We start from the raw sequence: 17,739 nt of genomic DNA, 5'->3' as shown, positions 1-17,739 counted from the left end.
CACTGATACTGGATAGGGAAAGCTCAACCAGGATAGAACAAATGGCACATACACAGGCATATAAACATCCATTGTGAAGTGTGAATTTCTCAGGATATGGGCATGGGAAACTAGGAAACACACCACTACCAAACTGGAAGGCAGACCAGTGGTTAATGAGCAAAGTCATAAAAGGCAAAGCAACTTCCTTTAAAACAAGGTATGCAAGAAGAAACATGCCAAGGTGGCAAACATTGACAATAAAGTGGGTGAAAATATTAAGAAAAACAGCATAAATTTGTTTAAGTACATCAGAATTAGGAAACAGGCTAAGAAGGCAGTAGGACTTCTGGATGTCAGAGGTGAAAAGAATGCTAAAGGAGGATGGGGAGACTGGAAAGAAATAGCATGTTTTGTGTCCGTTTTCAGTGCAGGTGATTTGGGTTATTTACTGGAATCTCTGTCTTCATGAAAGGTGTTGGGCTGAGTAAAATAGAGATGATAAGAGATGAATTTCTAAAGCTAATGGTCAAATTACAAACTAAAAGTCACTTGGTCTGTATGGCATACAAGTGAAGGAACTCAAACATGAAATTATTAACCTAACCAAAATACCTAACCAAGGAAAGCCCTGTCTCAGAGTCAGAGCAAATGGACAGTTCTTGCAGTGGAGGAAAGTAAGTAGTAGAGTTCCACACTGTTTGGTATTGGAACCAAACCATATCAGAAATAGGAGAGGCAAGGGGTTGAAATATTGTGTGGTCAGCTTACTAACCATGCATAACCTTCTGTATGTTTGATGAATGGTTGTCTGTGTTACACAGTGACCTAGCACCAGAAAGGCTTATCCTACCTTTATTCTAGTAGCACTCTTTACCTTGAAACATCAGTGTTTTATGCAATAAGAAAGTATTGATTCTCTCCAAGAATGTGTTTGCTTGTTACTTAGGATTCCCTTTTTACACACACACCCTTCAGTGAAATGTAGTGAAATAGTAAAACGTAAAACCTCTTCCTCGTTGGTTTCTTAGTAAAGACCCAAAGGAGGAACGATGAGTGTATAATAGCTAGCGATGCTAAGGTTTTGAAATGATCCTGAGTGAACTTTTTGTCCCTGTTAGGTGCTTGTAATGGAACTAAATGATGAAGCAGCAGAACAAGTGATCGACCATGCAGAAGCAGACCTTCTTCAGGATCAGGAAGGCTATAGGTGGAAGGGTCATGAACGGCTAAAAACCAGAGAAGGGCCTGTTAGATTTGAACCTGGCTTTCAGCCATTTGTCTTAGTCCAGTGTCAACCACCAGCTGTGGTTACATCACTGGCTCTTCACTCTGAATGGAAACTGGTGACCTTTGGTACAAGCCATGGCTTTGGGCTCTTCGATCATCAGCAGAAGAGGCTGGTCTTTGTTAAGTAAGTGATTTCCTGGAAAGATACAAATTACTCTCAATTCCAAATCTTGCATTCATAAAACTGCCTTGTTTTTAGAGAAATGCATGGAGGATAGGTCCATCAGTGGTTATTAGCCAGGATGATAAAATTGAACTTTCATATTCAGAGACAGTAAGCCCATGATGAATACCTGTGTTGGGAGAGCAAGAGATTGTATCAAAATTTTCCTCAACTCTATTAATTTGATGCTGCACATAGACAAAATGGACCAAAGCAACTGCGAATTTAGATTTCAGGCATTCCAATAGGAAAGCCTGAAGCCTGTTGGAAAAAAATAGGTGCAAGCCCACCTGTGCTCCAAGGAAATCTGGAGGTATCATCAAACCAGGTACCATTAAACATCAAACCAGGAGGTAACATCAAACTGCCTGGCTACTATCCTTATCGAGAGCTCTGAAGGATTGAGATTTTACAATCAGGATAAAAAAAGAATTCCAGATTTTGAAATTCACCTGCCCTGAAGACTGAGCTTTCAAGGAATTTCAGTGCTGATGAGATTTCCAAGGCACTGAAGGACATCAAGAGCGGAAAGGCACCAGGCTCTGACTGAATCCATAAGTAGTTCCTAATTGACAGCTGCACATTCAGTAAGAAGTGGCTCGCAGTTTCTCACTGACATCATGAGAACAGGAAGACTCCCAGGGGAATTCAAGAAAGCAGAGATAGTTGCTATTCTGAAATCTGGGGAACCAAAACATCTGGCAGAAAGTTACAGACCTATTTCCCTCTGAGCGCCTGATAAACTCCTTGATAGGCTAATCCTGAACAGAATCAGTGACAGAATGAATGAACATATCCCTATAGAGCAAGCAGGATTTAGACCCCACTGTAGTTGAGAAGACCAGGTTCTCAGCTTAACTTTAATTGAGGCAGGGTATCAGAAGTGTCTTAAGATATCAGCAGTTTTCATCAATCTGACTGCTGCTTATGACACAGTCTGGAGGGACAGTCTGCTGTACAAGTTTTTATGAGTTTTCCCCTGAAGAACATTATTTTGACTCCTAAATAACATGCTGAACAATAGAACTTTCCAAGTAATTATGGGTCAGTCAATCAGCAAGCAGAAGAAACTGAATAACGATCTACCCCAGGGCTCGGTCCTCACTCCAGTTCTTTTCAATCTATACATCTCTGACATTCCCAAAACAATATCCAGGAAGTTTGCTTATGCCAGTGACATGGCAATTGCAGTAAGGCACAAATCAGTTGAAAGGACTGAGGAAATACTGACTAGGGACCTTGAAATTTTGACTGACTACTACCATAAATGGAGGTTTATCCCAAGTCCAGGAAAAACAAAATGCTCCTGTTTCCATTTCAGTAACAATCTTGCCAACCTTGAATAGAATGTCAACCTTAATGGCACCCAACTTACACATAGCCATACACCTAAGTACCTTGGTATTACCCTGGACAGGACCTTGAGCGATAAACACCATCTTACCGATGTAGCAGCGAAAATATTTACACGAAACAACTTTATCCAAAAATTATGTGGTACAACTTGGTGTGTGTCTGCTAAGACACTTAGATGCTCAGTGTTGGGGTTGGTGTATAGTACTGCAGAATATGGTGCTTCAGTGTGGTTCAACAGCACCCATGTGCACAAACTGTCCAACTCAACACAACAATGATAACCATCAGCAGATGTATTAAACCTACTCCGACCTGTTGGCTACCCACATTGTGTTACATAGCTCCCCTGCATTTCCAAAGAGAAGATGCTTTTCTTCATGAATATAGAAAAATCATTGAAAACAGAGTTGCCCATCCACAAAGACATGGCTGATGCAGGCCTATCCAGACTAAGATCCCAACACCCAACAATAAGATCTGCACAAATCCTGCAATCAGAAAATTTCTATCTAGGGAATGAATGGTTGTGAACATGGATGCAGTCCATAACCTGATAAACACCAGTGAGAGGCCCACAGGATTTGACTTGTAGTTCGTAGTGACATCTCAAGGCAAGGACCTTGACACACTGGAGTTTTACTTCACTGAAAATGGATTCTAAATTGGTATTAAGCCAAGGTTTAGAACTCCAGCACCTGCATTTGGACATTGCTGTGAATTGGTACTTAATCAAATAGGGACATCTTGTATTACAGCCAAAGTGGTAGGGCTGTAGCACAGTGGTAGAACATCTGCTTGGCATGGAGAAGGTTCCAGGTTCAATCCCCATCATCTCCAGTTTAAAAGGATCAGATAGTAGGTGATAGAGACCTCTGCCTGAGGCCCTGGAGAACCACTGTCAGCTACAGTATGTGATATTGATTTGGACAGACCGGTGGTCTGGCTCAGTATAAGGCACCTTCATGTGTTCAAGGAGGAGGGAGGGGTGCTTACAAGTGCAGCAACAAGCCAGGTGCCAAACCAGAGCTCAATTTCAGTCTGAGCACAATATAAAGGTTACATTCAGACAGGACAAAAGTGCACAGGCTTGCTCAGTTCTTACTCTGGCTTTTCTTGTGCACAAACTATATATTTTGGAGAACAAAGTTCGAGTCCAGTGGCACCTTTAAGACCAACAAAGTATTATTCAAGGTATACACTTTTTGTGTGCCAGCACTCTTCATTCGGATACACTGAAATGGAAGTTACCTGTTCATACATATAGGTAGAGGGTGAGTTGCTGCTTTAGACGAACATGGCTACCCACCTGAATCTATATATTTTAGCATGTTCAAGTCCTGATAGTGTCCTGGATTGCGTTTCAAGGCTTCCATGTCTTAAAATGTTGTAAACTCCCTGAGTATGGTTGCTGCTTAACAGGTGGTTGATCAGAACATGGAAGTGACCCATTCTGTTGGCTTCATCCTAGGTGCACTTTGCATCCAAGTGACCAGCTGGCCTTGGAGGGTCCTCTTTCCAGGGTGAAATCCTTAAAAAAGTCCCTCCGTCAGTCCTTCCGACGAATCCGAAGGAGTAGGGTGTCCAACCGAAAGCAGCGAACTGCTGAGGTGAGGAGATAACCTGTTTTGCTTTGCATGCCTAGTAATTTGTTGCTTTGGAGGCAGATTAATGCATGGCAGTGTCACATCCTTGCTTTGCAACTTACAGTGCTGATATTTTGCAGGTGGAGGAGATGCTAGCAGTTGGATATGTCCTTGGAGCAAACTTGTGCTGGCAAAATTGTGTATTTTAAAAAATGTGTATTTTTTAAAAAATTGCTTTATGAGAATAGCTGCCTGCTTGAGAGAGCCTAAGCTGATGAAGCTTTATTTGCTTATTTCCCATTGTGTGTTGTGGAAAGGTGCAAGAAGGAATCCCCAGGTATGACCAGGATGCGTTACAGGAGATAGAACTAGCTCCAGTCCAGCGGAAAATTGAAGCACGGTCTGCAGAAGACTCCTTCACTGGTTTTGTTCGCACTTTGTACTTTGCTGACACCTTCTTAAGAGATAGTGAGTGAGACAGGCTTCTCCCTTTTGACTTGCATGTACTCCTGTACTGGAAGTTGCGGGAACGGGGATGTGATGAGTCAGCTGGGCACTGTGACCCTCTGTGTGCTCTTGGGCTAATGTAAAGCAAGACCCTTGCTGACTCATGCAAAGCAATTCAGTCTGGAGGGAACTGCTTTACACAAGTTCTGGTGATTATTTTTTTAAAAGCTGTAGATTCCCGACAGATCCAACCAATTATGTTTTAAATTTAGGTTTTTTTCCCCCAGATACTTCTCTGAAACTTCTTTTGTGTAGGCTAAACCAGACATAACAGCAGATCTGTGAACAGATAACTATGTTTTTAAAAAGTGTAGATAATCGTTGGGAGGGTAGATTCAGGTTTGGGTTGGTAGGGGTCCCCTATCTTCCCCACTCCAGGAGCTGCTACTTCACCACGGGGTGGAATCTAGGGTTTCACGGGGTGCCGGGAAAAATTGAGAGGGGCAGAATAAAAAAAACTTGTATCAAGAAAACCAGAAAGGGTTTATCCTTCCAAACATGTTAAGAGCTTGACCTGAAGTGTGGCTGCTGTGTATATAGTTCTCCCACCATAAGTCTGACCCTATGAATGACTTAACACACAAGATGAATTCACTGCATCTAATAAAATAGGTTCGGGTTCCTTGCTAAAATAAATTGGTTAGTCTTAAGGGTGCCATGCGACTTTTCTTTTGTGTTTGATGCAGCAAATAATACTGGTACCCCATTGGAATCAGACAAGTTCAAAACCTCTAGATTTCTGTATTAAACTTTCAGTGTGGTCAGATTAGTCATGTATATGTGTGGCACATAGGAAAGGGGAACAGAGGGAAAGGAACAGAATAGCTGTGCAGATGTTGGCTGACCTCATTCTCTTTTTCTCTTGCTCTCCTACTAACCTTGCCAAACCTTTCACTCCATCACTTACCAGCCATTTCCATTATCTTTTATCTTTTCTCACAACCTTGGAGGCTAGGACTTTGGATACATTATTCAGTGGGTGTATTGCACATCAAACTGAATTGTTATGGCTGTGCAGATTTCTAAAACTCCCTGGGCTGCATTATTCAGTCTAGTGTGTGTAGTTTGATGCATAGATGTGTTTGGGACACAAATGTGAAACAAGCAGAGTCCAACACTACTCCTTATCAACTATAAGGAGCAGATTTGCTTTCAGTCACTTGCAGTACATGAAACATGAGAATTCTGCTCACAGGTTCTGCTTCTGTTTTAGGTTCTCGGCACTGTCCCTCCTTGTGGGCTGGCACCAATGGTGGCACTGTGTATGCCTTCTCTCTGCGTGTACCTCCAGCCGAGAGAAGAATGGATGAGCCTGTCAAGGCAGAGCAGGGTGAGTGAGCCAAGCATTACTTTAAATTTAGTAAAATGGCTGTTTCCACCAGTAGGGCTAACATAGGTATCTTCCATCCTAAAATGTAAAAAATGTAACCTCTTGGAACCTTGAGATGTCTTGTGCACTAAATGTGCAAGAGTGTGAAAGGCAATGTGTATATTCTGTAAGAAATAACTAAAAGGTGATGGCTGCAGCTACTACACAAGCTCTTGAGTATGTAGGTATTGCAGTTCCTGACCGCTCACAGTAATGCAAGCAAAAGTTTTGAAGTATTTTTTCTCTTGTTGCCACCTTTCATATTATCTTACCCAAGGATCTAGAACATTTTCCTCTGTAATAGAATGAGTATCAGGATCATCTAACCAAATTTCTGAGACTGAAAGTACGTCTTAATGTCTTTCAGATTTTTTCATAAATTCTTTCCAAGAAGTTTGATTTCAACACCTTCCCCTAGGTACCATGTACCACTACTTCCAATAAAGAATTCTTCCTGAGAGCCAAACTTAATTGCTGCTTATTTCTCTCTAGAGAACAATTCTTCAGATGTGCTGTGGCACTTTGGTTATCAGGCTCCTACTCCCCCTCCCCATCCAATGATTCCATTTAATGCTTTCACTTCCAGGGCAAGAACCTGCCCTGAGTGCATGAAGATGCCATGGCAGAATATAAAAAATACATAAATAAATATATTGGCTATTTTGGAATCCAGCAAATCTAGTTACAAGGGGAAGTATAGGGCAGTTTGCTTCTTGTTGTCTTTGGATGAAGCCTTGCCTATCTGTGGTGAATAGTTCTGGTTGCATCATTCACAGCCAAAGAAATCCAACTCATGCACAGAGCACCTGTTGTGGGGATTCTTGTCCTGGATGGTCACAGCACTCCTCTCCCAGAGCCCCTGGAAGCAGCACATGATCTTTCCAAGAGCCCTGATATGCAAGGTAGCCACCAGCTTCTTGTGGTATCTGAAGAACAATTTAAGGTAAGTGTGGGCATGCACATGCATTTCTATTAGATCACAGCAGCCAAGGAACTTTTACAAATCCATTTATTCTTGACTAGGAAAAGGCTCGTTGTGGAAATAAATACAACGACCTCTAGAAAGAGGCTCTGGGCGGGTGCCCCGGCCTTGGACACTCAGTGTCAATTTGCTGTGGCGACCTCAGCAGGGTATAAGGACACTGAGTCCACCATTTTCTCCAGAGGAACTGATCTCTGCTACCTAAAGAACAGTTGTAATTTTGAGTGATCTCCAGCCCTCACCTGGAGATTGGCAATGACGGTTTCCCAGAAGGGAATGGTTGGTTTGGAGGGTGGAGTCTATGGCTTTGTACCTGTCCGAGGTCCCACGCCACCTGAAACCTCACCCTCTCCAGGCTCCATCCCTCACCTCTCCAGGAATTTCCCACCTGGAGTTGGCAACCCTATCTCTTGCCCAGCCAATCATCAACCTACCTTTATTTCCCCCTCACTCTTCAGCTTTCCACCCCCCACACACCTGCAGCCTCTCCCGTGCTCTGAAGCCCTGACTGCTACGTCACATTGGCTGTCATATGGGGGCCACCTCAGCAGCATATAAGGATACAGAGCCCACCATTTTCTCCCGGGGAACTGATCTCTGCCGTCTGGAAAGCAATTGTAATTCTGAGTGATCTCCAGCCCTCACCTGGAGATTGAACACATTTTACCTCAGAAGAGCAAAACTGTTTAGAATGTTAGAGGCAAAAGCAAAAAGTCGCATATGCAAACGACCTCTGTGTTCCGAGGCAAAGGCCAATGAGGCTGCATATGCAAATAACCTCTGTGTTCTGACTGGCTATGGGGGGGGAGAGGAACAGCAAACTGTTGGAGGCGAGACTCAAGCAATGCAGCCAGTGGATAGGGAGAGATTCTGAGTGACAGATCAGAGAGCAATCTGATTTTGGAGCGTGTGGAATGTTCTAGAGAAGTGCCACCACCATTCGGCTTTTACTTATAAGGGAGATAACCCTTACTGAACGTTGCTTGATGTTGAGTGACATTTCAGCTTTGCCCTCTGTATAAAACTGCCTTTGGAGCTGAAAAGAGCATCCTTTTAGGCTAATACAGCAGGGATTTTTACCTTCCTCTTCTCTCCAGTTCTTTTTAAAATGCACTTAGTCTGATAATCATACTTCACGCAACAAAGGAAAATGTCTGGCTACTTAGAAGATCTTGATTGCAAGCCAGTCTTTTGTTGATACTGCATTATATCAAAGTGGGTGGTGTTGGAAGCTGTGAGAACTGGCTATGGTCCCATCCCATTCCTGTATTGTAGTTTTGCTGCTTGTGAAGTACTCTGCATCCTGCAGTGAGAGGCAGCAAAGCAGAGCCACTTGCTCACTGCTTGCAGAAATCTGGACTGTTCTCTAGTGATGGAAAGAAGCTGCTCCTAAGCCCACTCTCTTGCTGCACGTGGAGAGCTTGTGTTACTGCGGATGAATATAATGTTGCTTATTTGCGTTGGCAGATTTTCACATTGCCAAAGGTCAGCTCCAAACTGAAGCTCAAGTTGACTGCCTTGGAAGGCTGTCGGGTGCGAAAGGTGACAGTGGCCAATTTTGCTAGCAACAAGAATGAGTACAGTGAAAATGACCTGGCTATTCTGACAAACCTAGGAGACATCCACATCATTTCCTTGCCTTCCCTCAAAATACAAGTGCGCTATCACTGCATCCGCAAGGAGGATGTGAGTGGCATTGCCTCCTGTGTGTTCACCAGATATGGACAAGGTAACGCTACAGTCACCTGCAAGTTCTGCTGCTGCTGTTGTGACTTATGGAAACCTTTTATTCTGATAATGTGTGACAACAGCTTCCTTTTTCTACTGTGCACAGTACCTAGGAAGTGTACTTTTGTTGGAAAGACCAAAATTGAAATCTAGACCAAAGGTTTTGGCTGCGTTGACAATTTATGTTGTTTAAAGTTGTCTCTAACAAGGAGTCTAGTGTTCCTTAGTTTTCCCTGGAATACTTGCACAATGCCAACTTTTAAGGAGGATAGGGGTTGGTTGCCAGTATGCCCTTCAAGAGCTGTCCATGTATAAGGCCCAACAAGAATCAGAGTTTTACAATCCATCCAGGGTGTGTTGTAAATCTCTTGTAATAATCCCATGTACTCTAAAAAGCCAGTCTTGAACTTTAATTTGCTTGTGCTGCGTAAATCTATGCAGGTTTACTCTGAAAATAATCTTATTTTCTTCAAGGGCACTTGCTTCCAAATAAATTTGGGGGTAACTGAAATGAAACAAACATTCCATTTCATTCATTCAAGGAAGTCCACATAACACATAGGCTTTTAAACAAGCTTCCAAATAAGTGTCTAGCTTTAGTCTGGGTGGGCAAAATGCAAATATGCCTTTTTAGAAAACCTGGTTCTCACATACAGTTGGGCTCTCTGTGTGTCTGTATGCACAGCTTGCAGTTTTTTCATCTTTCTTTGCAGGGTTCTATCTCATCTCCCCATCAGAGTTTGAGAGGTTTTCACTTTCCACGAAGTGGCTGGTTGAACCACGCTGTCTAGTAGAAGCACCCGAAAACACAGGCAATAACTATGTGCACAGTGCATCTGGCATGGAGAAAGCTTCAAAGAAATCTAAGTACGAATGCTTGCAGCCTTTCCACTGACCTAGCCAGTAGGCCACTGCCACCGAAAGGGTGCTTGCTGGCATGGTAACACTCTACTCATGTTGCTGTCTTACTCACACTTAAGCATGAGAAAGCTGTAGCCAAGGAGCTTCATGCTTACCTTGAGCAGGGATGTGATGTCACTCTATGCAGTTGCCTTACCTGGCAGATAATAGAGTGCCCCTGCTGGTCTTGCAACCTGTTTACAAGGCTGCACCTGTCTTTTATCCTGTTGTCTTCTCTTTTCAAAAAGACGAATGTATTTCAGAAATGTTCAGTACCATGTCCTCATCTGTAACTTATGTAGAAATGTCTGCAGCTGCACAGGGAAATGCCACAAAACAAAGCCTCACAAACGAGGTAGAAGATCCTAGTTATGTGTCTATCCTATCTGTGATAAAGAATTCTCAAAGACTGAGAACACTGTGGCTTATTGTTTACTAGGGTGGCAAACCTTTATCTGTGCAGTACTACTGCTGGTTGAGGGATCATATTACTGACTGTTCCTGTATGCAAAACAAATCTCTCTACATAGAAATAATATGCAAGGGAGGAGGCTAGGGTAGAATCCTTGTCCCTGATATCCTAGATTTCTGTGAGCCATGAATTTGTTTCATATGGGGGAACATTTTTATCATGTGAATCTGTAGTCCAAAGTGGTACAGCAAGACACAAGCTTTATCACCTACAGTGCTTGAAAACCAAGTCTATGCTAAGTGGTTCTGTGCATTTTGGGGTATTAAGTTGTTTAAAGATAACAGGCGTCCTTCAAAGCAGTGCAGTGTGAACCAATCATATGTACATTTATAAGTTGCCTACAACAGTGTCCAGGTAATTTTTGTATCAGTTCTATAGACCAGTCTGGGGTGAGCTAATTTCTGACTGGCCAAGTCTTGGCAGGAAGTCTTCTGTGGTCATTTGTCTCATTGTCTGTTCTTCCACAGCGAAGAATCAGGACGGAACTCTGGTGAACAAGGTGGAGACGGTAAGCGAGACATGAACACACAAAGTTAAACTACTGCTTGGTGTCCTGCATTTTGCTTATTTAAAAAGCAGAAAATGGATGTAAATGTAGGTGATTTCCATCACTGTCAGGTTACTTCTGCATGGGGTTTTTGCTCCAGATTGGCATCCAAACCGAAGCAGTGTTGGGGGGCATTAGATCATCCACATACAGTGTCCCTGATTGCTCACTTCCCATGTCTTCCCCCATACTTTGCTGCAGACTTTCCCTAACCTGGTTTGGTATGATCTCTTCGGAAAGATTGCAGTCAAAGTTTGTATGTATGCTGTGTGTGTGTAAATGCTCCCTTGCCACTGTGAATGCCTCTGCATTTGCAGAGGGAATGAGAGCTACACAGAGAACAATTGCTGTGTGGCAGCAGCCTCAGTAAACGAGACAACTTGGATCAGTGCCAGCAATCTTGGCCTGAATAAATCTGATGGCAGGCTATGGATGGTGGCAAGATTGTGGCACTACTGACATTGGCTCTGAATTTTGATTGTGCAGTGTGTCAAGTAGTGCATTTTGTAAATACAGTTTTGGGCACACTGTGTCGCATTGAAAGGGTTCCTACCAACTTAACTGGCTGTATTGGTGTAGTGTAGAGCCAGTTTGGTGTAGTGGTTAAGTGTGCGGACTCTAATCTGGGAGAACCGGGTTTGATTCCTCACTCCTCCACTTGCACCTGCTGGATGACCTTGGGCAAGCCATAGTTCTGATAAGAGCTGTTCTTGAAAAAAGAGCAGTTTCTGGCAAGAGCTCTCTCAGCCCCACCTACCTCACAGGGTGTCTGTTGTGGGGAGGGGAAGGGAAAGGAGTTTGTAAGCCGCTCTGAGACACCTTTGAGTAGTGAAGGGCGGGGTATAAATCCAATCTCTTCTTCTTCTTCTATTCCTCGGGTGACATATTTCTAAATTCTGAGACAAGGGTCGAATTTCTAAGGCTTTTGGGTTTGCCATTAGCTTTCTTAACTACAGAAACATAGAAAAACTTAGGTGGAAGCTGGCATTCTGTTGCTCAGAGGCGCTGGAGGGAAGAACACTCAGTACGACTAAATGCCGGCTGTTATCCGACACCTTGCGTCATGACCTTCAGTCCTTTTGAGGATAAGAGACTGTCAAAACGGGAGTAACAAGAGTAGCTTTTAACAACTTCTAGAGATAAGCTTAACCTCTTATTTTTCTTCTGGGGTGGATAAGTTGGAATGACTGTTACTGGCCTCTGAGTTTTTGTATGTTGTACTATGGGAATTCACTGCCTCTTAACTTTCTGCATGTTCTTTTTCAGAGAGGAAGCCTGGGAAGTTGATGGAACATGCCCTGCTCAATGATGAGAGTAAGGAGGACATTATTCATTTGTGGAGGATAGGATTTCTGTAGGGAATTGGCCTGAAACGGTTGACTTGGTTCCAGGGCATTTTTTCCCCACTCCAGTAGCTTGTAATAACATACAAGTGGGTGTCCACATGACTTACACTGGAAAGGGGGTGGTCTGTTGGTTTTCCTTAAAGGATGGGGTTGCCAGTAATTCAGTTCAAGGGACAAATATTTATACACTTTGATCAGAGCTTCCTGTTGGCATCTGTTAATTGTTTTTCAGTGTCTAGGTAGCATCAGGCTCCAGCAGCCTCCATTCAGTGATGCTGCTATGCGTGAAAGAAATGTGTTTTAATGGTTTGTGTTTTGTACTGTGGTATTTAATTGTAAGCTGACTTGAGCTTACAATTTATCCTAAATAAGTAAACAAACAGATCAAAGGTGACAGACAGAAAATTATTTGGCAAAACTGAATTATGTTAGCCTGAGTTTGTCACAGTTTGTAATTGTTTCAAGAAGGAAATGCATTCAAAACAAAGTTAACATGGCAAAAAAAACCCAAGCAAACAAAACACAGAACACAAAACCTCACTAACGGTAAAACCTTTGAGCTTTGTCAAGGAAGAAGAAGCAGGACCTTAGTCAGACAGCCAAAGTACTTCAACAATATTGGAAGTTTGAAATATAAAAGGGTGTTATCATCCAATATAATCACAGCTCCAAATGCAGTCACGATATCTGATATGAATCAGATGTGAATATGACGTGAGCACAGGTAGATACTCTGAAGACATAAAATGTTGTAGACAAGCTTGCAGGAACCTCAGAGACCACGCTAAAGTGAGGTTCAGGTAGTTCTCAAACCAATAATGCTGGAGCCTGTGGCAGACCTGCATTTGTTTCTCATGACTGCTTTGTTTTTGTTGTTCTTTTAGAAGTTCTGAAGGAAATACAGAGTACTCTGGAAGGTGGAAGAGGGTGAGTGCCTTGCAACCAAGGCTTCCGTTTTCCTTGCTGGGGCTTCTGCAGAGTTGAAGTCTGCTCAGATGACAAAAGGGAGAAGCCACAGGGAAGATCTGAAAGTGCCATTTTACAGCAGATTTGGATTGCCCAACAGTGCTGGTTCTTCAAGGGTTTTCTTTGGCATGTTCCCAAGCTTATAATCTTCTCAACAGTGATCAGAGTTGAACTCATGAGAGCAAAAACAGTCTCCCCTAATTTTTTACAAAGGTCTCTTCAACCAGCTTGGGATTGAGAGGTATGCTATCCCAGACTTGTGAATAGTTCAGGACTTATTTGAACAGGTTAAGAAATCCTTTGCTTTCACGAGAGCAAGAAAAATGTGCCCATTTAGCTACAATGAAAAGTCAGGTGGAACAGATGAAAGAAAAATTGGGCTGGGAGAAGACAGAGGAAACTGGGCAATATGACATTCCCACCAATTCATATTTGTGGCACTGGATCTTCAGTTCTTATTTCACAAAAGGAGAATTCTGACTCAGTGATCCTATACTTACATGAAATATTCGTTGTGATGCATGGTTATCTACTCTAGGGCTTGATGGTGGAAGGGGAGAACTTTGCTGTTGAACAAGGCAATGATACACAGGGCTGGAAGGGCGTGAACTATTTGTCCCATTTTGACTTTGTTCTGTTGTCTCTGCAGGAGCTATAATGACAGAAATACAAGGGGAATCCAATTAGGACACAGACTAAGTAATGGAGGAGGTAAGTGAACATACATTAATACTCATGTCTGAGCATTCAAACATGCAACACGATAGTGTTTCTTCAGGCCAAATGCCATACTACGAGGCTATGATCACCTCAGGACCATTCTTCCCTGTAACTTCTTGAAGTATTGATTAAGCTTTTGGACAAACAGCTATAGGGAAGAACACTTTGAAAGCACAAATTGTGTGTCCTTTTTTATAGTAATGGACTTCAGAGTAAACATTACTGCAATAGCCTAGATGCAGGATGGACAAAATGCTACTTTTGTCAGACTCTTGAACAAACTTACTCCCAACAACACTGTCTGGTCAGTGATTTGTGTATTGAGAGATCTGCATGTGTCAAGCTAAGACCATTTGTGTCAGAACTAAAGTCTCCAGTGCCAATTCTGGAATTATACATGATTCAGACAAACCCCCCCCCCCCCGCTAACCCTTCCAATCAGTCCATTCATTCAGCCCGCCTAAAGTTAGCGCGCACACCATTAGTCTTTCCCCCCACACACACCTGCGAACCTCCAGCTATATTATCGATGACAGGCTGGCTAGCAGAGACAAGCTTCCAAAGTTGTTCCACGTCAAGAACATGAGAAGGCATCCTGACACAGACTGAGGGCTACTTTATGTATTTAATTATTTATAATTTCAATTTATATACCACCCTTCCCTGAGTTCCCTGTTTGTCTACAAAACTATAGTCTTCCCCAGAGAAATAACTATAACTCCTATGAGGCAGTGCAAGAACAGAGAGATAACAGTGTATAGTGGTCAGTATCAGCCTCCTATCTGGGAAGTCTAGGTTCAAAATCCCCAATCTACAAAGGAAATGTGCTGGGTGAACTTGGTCTGGACACACACTCTCAGCCTAATCCGCCTCACGGGCTTGTTGTTATTCCTAATCTAAATACTTCATTGCTTTCCTGCTTCTGCTGAGAAAGACTGGATCATGAAGGCATGAATACAGTGAAAAGGGGGAGGGAACCCAGTTGCACACAGGAGAGTCTTAGCATAACGAGCCCAATAAAACACACACTGCAGCAAGGCACAAAAAAGCTCATACCTTGGAGGAAGATAAATCAATAATACAATAAATAATAGAGATAAAAGCCAGAGTTATTTTTATTAAATATCATACCAGAGATATACAGTAAATCAGACAAACATTTGATTGTACATATAGTGACTGCGGCGAGGATCTCATTTGCCAAATATTGGAAATTAGAAAAAACACCATCAAGGGAAGAATTTATACAGAAATTACTAGATGTAGCTGAAATTGATAAATTAACAACTTTGTTAAAAGGGAAAGGAGAAAAAATCTTTGAAGAATCGTGGTCGAGAGTTTATAGGTGGTTGGGTTAATTCTCTCTAGGGGGAAAAATATTTTATGTTGATTCAGGGTGTTTTATTTGAACTGTTAATGGATGGGCGATCCTCTATATTTCCAAGAGATTTGTTTAGCGTATTTACGTTTATGTATGTGAAAAACCCAATAAATAAACTTTTAAAAACCCTTTGTTGGTCTTAAAGTTGCTGCTTTGTATTTCTCCTGTGTGATTGAGGCAGCTGAGCAAAGCAAGGCAGGAGGAAGGGGAGGAGCCTCAGCAAATGGAGGGGAAGAAAGGCTTGCCTTTGTCTCCTGTGCGATTGAGGCAGCCTGACCAGGATGCAAGCTCTGGCTCCTGGGAGGAGGAGGGAAGAAGCCTCAGCCAATGCAGGGAACAGAGGCTTCCCTATCTCCCTCTCCTGTGTGATTGAACTGGAGAAAGAAGCAGGAGACAGCCAGTTACTTGTGGGCCAGATAGGAGCCTTCCAAGGGCCTGGTTTGGCCCACGGGCCACATGTTTGACACCCCTGGACTAGAGGAGCTGGGTCACTGGCTATATTCTTCAGCATCCTTATGGCAGATTTCTGAATTAGCAAATCGAACATACTGTGAAAGTTTGGGGGTTGTTATGTAGGAGGTTCCTTTGGTAATAGCCACCAAAAATGTGGGAGCAGTTACATTGCGGAAATGACCCAGATCTGTCCTAGGGGCTCTGGTTTAATATTATTAGATAGTAGCAAAGATCATCGTTCCCAATTTATATGTGGAATTTTGTGAGGCTCTTACGTCAGGTTCTGTTGATGACATGACACAACTGTGTGATTTTCTCTTCCTAGCAGAATGATTGTGTTCTGGTGGCGTCACTGTGATGCCGTCTGGCGTTTTGGAAGGAGTGCCGTAACACTACTGCCTGCCATCCCTGGGGAGATGCATCCACTGACCCTGGGCCTCGGATTAGATTGCAAGGCTGAACCCGTCTTGGTTGGACACTGACCTCTTTCTCCTCTCCTGCGCTGTGCCTCACTTGACGCCGTCTCTTCCTGGTGTGTCGTTAGTCTTGCACACAGGCTGGAACGACTTTCTTGTCTTCCTTTTTCCTCCATGCCTCTTCGTATGTTTTTGCGACTCTTCAAATGTTTGTACAGTTCTATCCTTTCTTTAAAAAAAGATTTCTGCTGGATTGGGTTTTAAATTATAAATATTGCTGCCTTGGCTGAAGAATTTTTAATATACTGTTACCTCTGATTAAATTTTTTTTGTACATTTTTAAAAATCATAATGAGTGTTTTTGTTTAGAGACCTATTTTAGAAGTGTGCTTTTTTTAAAAAAAAAATGAATATACCATATCACTTTAGATTACTGTGGCTGCTGTAAACTTTTTAAATAAGATAATTGGAAACTTTTTTTTGTCATGTTACAGTACTGTTCAATGATTGGCGGACTTAAGTAGAATCTATTTTTGTAGCTTTTCAAATCAGAAAATTAATCAAACTTGTGTTGTGTCTGAACACTACATTGATCTGTCTTTTGAAATAAACCAGTATCTTTACATACTTTTTTTATTATGGTCAATGAGTACCCAAGTTATTTTGCCTTGTTTTGACAAAATGGCGCTGAAGTCTAAAACAGGGGAGCTCAGAATGGAGAACTCAAGCTGCCCCCCCTAAACTGCAACTAACGATAGGCCCAGTTCAAAAGTAGTTATCCATGCCATTGCCAAGGTGGCTTCTCACAGGGGAGGGGCTTGTGTGGTTTCCCATTGCTGGTGTGGCTGCAAATAACACACAATGGCAGTGCGGCTTCCACATTGTAAGTTTCCCTGCCCCAGTCTGCCAGTAGCAGCCACCTGTCCCCATGCCACCAGGCCTTCTGCAATATTTTTTAAAAGTAGCACTTGAACGCCATTATATCAATATACCGTTGTAACAATAGGTGAAACAAGTTCCATGAATTTCCATCTTCCATTTAAAAAAAATAGTCTCTAGCCCTTTCCATTGTGAAGAGATGACTTTCCTTTTATATCTCAACAGACTGAAAAATGAATGCTGAGAACTCAACTAAACCTGTTACAGATATTGTTACAATATTATATGGTGGCAGAGGGAAGAAATTTCCCCACACAGCAGCCTTCCAAGCTTTACTGCAATCTTTCCCAAAACTTGGGGGGGAAGCACTGGGAGATGCACGGAGGCACCACAACGTTGTGAAGTAGGGAGGGGGAACCCTTATCAAAGCAATGAACGTGGGGCAGATAACCCATGTGGAACTGGCCCAGGCCCCCTTCTGCGGCAGCTGCAACTTACCCTTTGCTCTTACATGGCAGCAACAATTGGGAAATCTCACTAGTGGCCTCCTCCTTTCATGTGTTGAATGCTGAGGTCCGTAGTAAAGATGATCTTGAGACCTACATTTCCCAGATCCCTACATCACTGCTATGGTAGTGTTTCAAGGTCACAGCGAAGGAGGAATGGCCTTTCAAGGGAATTACCAGGATGTCATCAAGAGCA

General features: G+C 42.7%; 1 protein-coding gene across 4 annotated transcripts in view; it reads left to right on the top strand.

Annotated features, from left to right (window-relative positions):
• LLGL2 (lethal giant larvae homolog 2 (Drosophila)) overlaps positions 1-16,467 on the top strand; it is an 86,996-nt gene extending 70,529 nt beyond the window's left edge. For 3 of the 4 annotated variants that reach the window (XM_015425635.1, XM_015425634.1, XM_015425636.1), the window contains exons 15-26: positions 1,101-1,393; positions 4,257-4,395; positions 4,689-4,839; positions 6,092-6,208; positions 7,024-7,190; positions 8,697-8,958; positions 9,671-9,824; positions 10,797-10,837; positions 12,143-12,190; positions 13,107-13,149; positions 13,838-13,899; positions 16,068-16,467. In XM_015425635.1, coding sequence (XP_015281121.1) covers positions 1,101-1,393; positions 4,257-4,395; positions 4,689-4,839; positions 6,092-6,208; positions 7,024-7,190; positions 8,697-8,958; positions 9,671-9,824; positions 10,797-10,837; positions 12,143-12,190; positions 13,107-13,149; positions 13,838-13,899; positions 16,068-16,075 — 1,485 coding nt within the window. In that variant the 3' untranslated portion in view covers positions 16,076-16,467. The remainder of the gene's footprint in view (positions 1-1,100; positions 1,394-4,256; positions 4,396-4,688; positions 4,840-6,091; positions 6,209-7,023; positions 7,191-8,696; positions 8,959-9,670; positions 9,825-10,796; positions 10,838-12,142; positions 12,191-13,106; positions 13,150-13,837; positions 13,900-16,067) is intronic. The other variant, XM_015425637.1, reaches the window with a different exon arrangement.
• The last annotated feature ends 1,272 nt before the right edge of the window (positions 16,468-17,739 follow it).

Source organism: Gekko japonicus, unplaced genomic scaffold (genome assembly GCF_001447785.1).
Source record: "Gekko japonicus isolate JY-2015 unplaced genomic scaffold, Gekko_japonicus_V1.1 scaffold1013, whole genome shotgun sequence".
Lineage (NCBI taxonomy): Eukaryota > Metazoa > Chordata > Lepidosauria > Squamata > Gekkonidae > Gekko > Gekko japonicus.
Note: the sequence above shows the minus strand (reverse complement) of the source record. Positions and strands in the feature narration are given on the sequence as shown.